The sequence below is a fragment of the Aythya fuligula genome, unplaced genomic scaffold, assembly GCF_009819795.1.
Source record: "Aythya fuligula isolate bAytFul2 unplaced genomic scaffold, bAytFul2.pri scaffold_96_arrow_ctg1, whole genome shotgun sequence".
Taxonomy (NCBI): domain Eukaryota; kingdom Metazoa; phylum Chordata; class Aves; order Anseriformes; family Anatidae; genus Aythya; species Aythya fuligula.
This window is the reverse complement of record NW_022474021.1, coordinates 14,959-21,337: the sequence shown is the minus strand read 5'-3', so window position 1 is coordinate 21,337 and position 6,379 is coordinate 14,959. Positions and strand designations below refer to the sequence as shown.

At 57.7% G+C, this 6,379-nt stretch overlaps 1 protein-coding gene across 1 annotated transcript; it reads left to right on the top strand.

Moving 5' to 3' along the window:
• Positions 1–1,808: 1,808 nt before the first annotated feature.
• On the top strand, positions 1,809–3,808 carry LRRC4B (leucine rich repeat containing 4B). Its single transcript, XM_032207323.1, is given in 2 exon segments — positions 1,809–3,347; positions 3,349–3,808. Coding segments are annotated over 2 exon segments (1,956 nt in total). The 3' UTR covers positions 3,766–3,808.
• The last annotated feature ends 2,571 nt before the right edge of the window (positions 3,809–6,379 follow it).

Genomic DNA, 6,379 nt, shown 5'->3' with positions numbered 1-6,379 from the left:
GTGTGCCTGCACACCTGCTTGCACTCCCACAGGTGTACACCTGGGTGTGTGTGCACGTGTATGCATGCTTGGCTGCCCAAACGTGTGCACTTGCACATGGAGGTGTGTATACATGTGCTTGTGTCACAACAGGCTGCACGTGTGTGTGTGTGCACAACTGCAGGCACCTTGGTGTGTGCAGGGATGTGCATGCACACACGTGTGCAGTGCTGGGAGCCACTCATGGGTGCTCCATGGTGCTGGGTGCTGCTGGGAGGCATGGGACTTGCAGCAACCATGCATGCAAGGTGCATTGCACGGCCACTGCATGGTCCACATTGCACTGACATGGCTGTGCAAAGTGCAGCTGCATTGCTTGCACACGTGTGCAATGCATTGCACAGCCCTTGCACGGTGATTTTGCATCAAGCTGCCTGTGCACAGCGCATTTCATTGCTTCGCACACTCACAATGCATTGCACGGCCCTTGCATAGTGCACATTGCACCAAGGTATCCGTGAACATTGCTTTGGATTGTGTATGCATGTGCACAATGCATTGCGTCGCCCATGCATTTTACACCAGGGTGCCCATGTATGGTGCATTTCATTGCCTGTGCATGTGCACAATGCATTGCGTTGCCTGTGGCTGGTGCACTGCTTTTCTGGTGCACACATGCTGTGCATTACATGGCCTGCACATGGTGCAGATTTGCACTGAGCTACCTGTGCATGGTGCATTGCACTGCTCATGCACATGCAGGATGCCTTCCATTGCTTCTTTATGGTGCATATCGCAGCAAGGCGGCCATGCAGGATGCATTGTAATGCACATGCACATGCAACATGCATTGCATGGCCTGTGCATGGTGCATCACATCAATCATGCCCGCACACAACATGTTGCATTGCCCTTGCATGATGCACTAAGCTACCCATGCATAATGCATTGCATTGACCATGCCCATGCATGACACGTTGCATTGACCATGCACTGTGCATATTGCACCAAACTGCCCATGCATGATGCATTACATTACATTGACTGTGCCCATGCATGACACAGGTTGCACTGCCTGTGCATGGTGCAAATTGCACCAAACTGCCTGCATGTGGTGCATTGCATTAACTATGCCCATGCACAATCCATTGCACTGGGCATGCACAGTGCATATTGCACCAAGCTCCCTGTGCATGGCACATTGCATCAACCATGCCCATGCACAACATATTGCATTGCCTGTGCACGGTGCATATTGCACTGAGCTGCCCATGCACGATACATGGCATCAACCTTGCCCATGCATGACATGTTGCACCAACCATGCATGGTGCATATTACACACAGCTGCCTGTGCATGGTGCATGGCATCAACTTTTCCCATGCACAATGCGTTGCATTGTCCATGCAGCATGAATATTGCTCTGAGCTGCCCGTGCACGGTGCACTGCATCAAGCATGTCCATGCATGCTACCTTGCACTGCTCCTGCATGGTGCATATTGTACAGAACTGCTTCTACGCGATGCATTGCATCAACCATGCCCATGCACGACACGCTGCACCATCCATGCATGGTGCATGTTGCATGGAACTGCTTATACACGATGAATTGCATCAACGATGCCTATGCACGACATGTTGCATCACCCGTGCATGGTGCAAATTGCACCGAGCTGCCCATGCACGGCTCATTGCACCGCCAGAGCACCCCCAATCAGCCCCGCACCCCCTCCTTTGCTCCCCCTCTTGCTGCCCCCCCTTCTAACCCTTCTCCCCTCGCCTTGCAGCACCACCCGGGCCCCTGAAGCCAGAGGATGCCCCTTGGCCATGCCGGCGCCCCTTAGGATGCCGCTGCCGCCGGCGCCGGCGCTGCTGCTGCTGCTGCTGCTGCTGCTGGCCCCGGCGGCGCCGGCGGCCGCCCCCACCTCCTGCCCCGCCGCCTGCTCGTGCAGCAACCAGGCCAGCCGGGTGATCTGCACCCGCCGGGAGCTGCTGGAGGTGCCGGCCAGCATCTCGGTCAACACCCGCTACCTGAACCTGCAGGAGAACCACATCCAGGTGATCCGCACCGACACCTTCAAGCACCTGCGGCACCTGGAGATCCTGCAGCTGAGCCGCAACCTGGTGCGCAAGGTGGAGGTGGGCGCCTTCAACGGGCTGCCCAACCTCAACACGCTGGAGCTCTTCGACAACCGCCTCACCACCGTGCCCACCCAGGCCTTCGAGTACCTCTCCAAGCTGCGGGAGCTGTGGCTGCGCAACAACCCCATCGAGAGCATCCCCTCCTACGCCTTCAACCGCGTCCCCTCCTTGCGCCGCTTGGACCTGGGCGAGCTGAAGCGCTTGGAGTACATCTCGGAGGCGGCGTTCGAGGGCTTGGTCAACCTGCGCTACCTGAACCTGGGCATGTGCAACCTGAAGGAGATCCCCAACCTGACGGCCCTGGTGCGCCTGGAGGAGCTGGAGCTCTCGGGGAACCGCCTGGGCCGCGTCCGGCCGGGCTCCTTCCAGGGGCTGAGCAGCTTGAGGAAGCTGTGGTTGATGCACGCCAGGGTGGCGGCGGTGGAGCGCAACGCCTTCGACGACCTGAAGGCGTTGGAGGAGCTCAACCTGGCGCACAACGAGCTGGCCTCGCTGCCCCACGACCTCTTCGCCCCCTTGCACCGCCTGGAGCGGGTCCACCTGCACCACAACCCCTGGCGCTGCGACTGCGACGTCCTCTGGCTGTCCTGGTGGCTCCGCGAGACCGTCCCCAGCAACACCAGCTGCTGCGCCCGCTGTCACGCCCCGCCGCCCTTGCGGGGACGCTACCTGGGCGAGCTGGAGCCCGGCCACTTCACCTGCTACGCGCCCGTCATCGTGGAGCCCCCCGCCGACCTCAACGTCACCGAGGGGATGGCGGCCGAGCTCAAGTGCCGCACCGGCACCGCCATGACCTCGGTCAACTGGCTGACGCCCAACGGGACGCTGATGACGCACGGCTCCTACCGGGTGCGCATCTCCGTCCTGCACGACGGCACGCTCAACTTCACCAACGTCACCGTGCAGGACACGGGGCAGTACACCTGCATGGTCACCAACGCCGCCGGCAACACCACCGCCTCGGCCACGCTCAACGTCTCGGCCGCCGATGCCGCCGCCGCCGCCGCCGCCGCCGCCGCCGCCGCCGCCACCGGCTACACCTACTTCACCACCGTCACGGTGGAGACCACCGACGCCGGCGGCGAAGAGCCGGCCCCGCAGACGGCCCCGGCGCCCACGGCGGGCTGGGAGGCGGCGGGCGGCTCCACGGCGGCCCCGGCCACCCGCGCCACCGGCAAGCCCTTCACCGTCCCCATCACGGCGGCGGCGGCGGGGGGGGGCGGGCGGCGGCGGCTTGCAGGACCTGGACGACGTGCTGAAGACCACCAAGATCATCATCGGCTGCTTCGTGGCCATCACCTTCATGGCGGCCGTCATGCTGGTGGCTTTCTACAAGCTCCGCAAGCAGCACCAGCGCCACAAGCACCGGGGCGGCCCCGCGCGCGCCGTGGAGATCGTCAACGTGGAGGACGAGCTGGCGGGGGCGGCTGGGGGCGCCGGGGGGGGGCCGGCCGGGGACAGCCGGCTGGCTCTGCCGGCCTTGGAGCGCGACCACCTCGACCGCTACGCCGCCTTCGCCGCCCACTACGGCAACAGCGGGGCGGCGCTGGGCTGCGGCAAGAACCCGCTGCTCAACTCCGTGCACGAACCGCTGCTCTTCAAGAGCCCCTCCAAGGAGAACGTGCAGGAGACGCAGATCTGACCCCCCCTCCCCCCCCCTGTACGCACCCCAAAACTCCCCCTCCCGCCCCGTGTCCCCGCCCCGACGCTGCCCCCTTCTCCCCCCTCCCATCCTAGGGGGGGCGATGGAGGGAGCGGGGGGGTGCACGGGGGCGGGCGGTGCATGGGGTCGGGGCCAAGGGCTGCGGCGGGGGTGGGCGACGCGCAGCTTTTTGCAGCGAAGCGCTTGTGCGGTGCACAGGGGTGGGCGACGCACAGGGGGTCGTAGCGAAGCGCTTGTGCAGTGCAGGGGGTTGTGCGACGCACTGACTTTTGCAGTGAAGAAGTTCTCGTGCAAGGCACGGTGATGTGCAGTGCGCAGGCTTTCTGCAGTGAAAAACGTGTGTGATGCACGGTGTTGTGCAATGCACCAGCTTTTGCAGTGAAGGACCTGTGCAATGCATGGCACCGTGCAACGCACTGACTTCTGAAATGAAGTTCTCATGCAGTGCACTGTGTTGTGCAATGCACCAACTTTTGCAATGAGGTACCTGTGCAGTGTATAGTGTTGTACAATGCACTGACTTCTGCAATTAAGTTCTCATGCAATGCACAATACTGTGCAGTGCACCAACTTTTGCAATGAAGTACTTGTGCAATGCACAATACTGTGCAGTGCACCAACTTTTGCAGTGAAGTACTTGTGCAATGCACAATACTGTGCAGTGCACCAACTTTTGCAATGAAGTACCTGTGCAGTTCACAGTGTTGTGCAATGCACAGGTTTTTTCATTGAAGTACCTGTGCAATGCACAGTGTTGTGCAACGCACTGACTTTTTCAATGAGGTACCTGTCCAATGCACGGCACTGTGCAATGCACTGATTTTTGCAATGAAACACTTGTGCAATGCATAGTGTTGTGCAATGCGCAGACTTTTTGCAATGAAACACTTGGGTGATGCACGGTGTTGTGCAATGTACTGCTCTTTGCAATAAAGCACTTGTGCAATGCACAGTATTGTGCGGTGCACAGGCTTTTGCAAAGAAGCACTTGTGCAATGCACAGTGATGTGCAGTGCACAGTTTTTTTCAGTGAAGGACTTGTGCGATGAATGAGGTTGTGCGGTGTACAACTTATTGCAATGAAGGAGTTGTGTGATGCATGGCATTGCGCAATACACAGGCTTTTGCAGTGAAGGAGTTGTGCAATGCACATTGTTGTGCAAAGCACAGCCTTCAATGAAGCCCTTTGTAATGCACAGTGCTGCACGATGTGTAATGCACAGCATTGCACAATGCACGGGCTTTTGCAGTAAAGTTGTGCAATGTGTTGTGCAAAACACTGGCTTTACAATGAAGGACTTGTGCTACTTGTGCCATGCACAGTGTTGTGCAATGCACGGGCTTTTCCAATGAAGCACTTGTGCAACTCACAGCATTGTGCAGTGCACAGGCTTTTGCAGCGAAGCAGTTGTGCAATGCACAGTGTTGTGCAAAGCACAGGCTTCTGCAATGAGGGCCTTGTGCAGTGCACAGTGCCATGCAATACACAGGGTTTTGCAATGAAAGAATTGTGCAATGGACATTGTCGTGCAATGCACAGGCTTTTGCAGTCAAGGCCTGGTGCAATGCATGCACTTTGGCAGTGAAGGATTTGTGCCATGCACAACTGTCAGTAGTGAAGGACTCGTGCAATGAACAGTGCTGCACAATGCACAGCCTTCTGCAATGAAAACCGTGTGCAATGCACAGGTTTTTGTGGTGAAGCAGCATTGCAATGCACGGTGCTGTGCAATGCATGATCTGCACTGAAGGAAGTGCGTAATGCACGGTATCATGCAGTGCACAGCATTTTGTAATGAAGACTTTGTGCAGCGCGTGGCCTTTTGCAATGAGGGGTTTGTGTGATGCACAGTGCTGTACAATGCACAACCTTGTGCAAAGAAGACCTTCTGTGGTGCAGTTTCTTGCAACGATGGACTTGTGTGATGTGTGGAGTTTTGTGATGCACAGCCTTGTGCCATGAAGCACTCGTGCAATGCACAGCCTTTTGCAGTGAAGTAGCTGTGCAATGCTCGGCGTTGTGCAACGCACTGTGTTTTGCAATGACTACCTTGTGGAATGCACAGGTTTCTTGCAATGAAGGGCTTGTGCGATGCACAGTGTTATGCAGTGCATGGCCTTTTGCAATGAAAGACTTGTGCAACGCCTGGCGTTGTGCAGCTCATGGCCTTTTGCATTGAAGGACTTGTGCAATGCTTGGGGTTGTGCAATGCACAGCTTCTGGTAATCAAGGACTTGTGCAATGCACAGTGTTCCTCAGTGGTGGCCTCGTGCAATCCACAGGGTTGTGCAATGCACGGGGTTCAGCAATGAACTGCTTGCGTGGTGCACAACCTTCTGCACTGGAGGTGCAGTGCACAGCGTTGTGCAATGGTAGCCTCATGCAATGCACAGCCTTGTGCAGTGCACAGCCTTGTGCAGTGCACGGCCTTGTGCGATGCGCAGCCTTGTGCAATGCACAGCCTTGTGCAATGCCTTTCGCAATTGACCACTTTCATGATGCACAAAATCGTGCAATGCATGGTGCTGTGCAGTGCACGGTGTTCTGCAACAAGGGCATCGTGCAGTGCACAACACTGTGCAGTGCACAGAA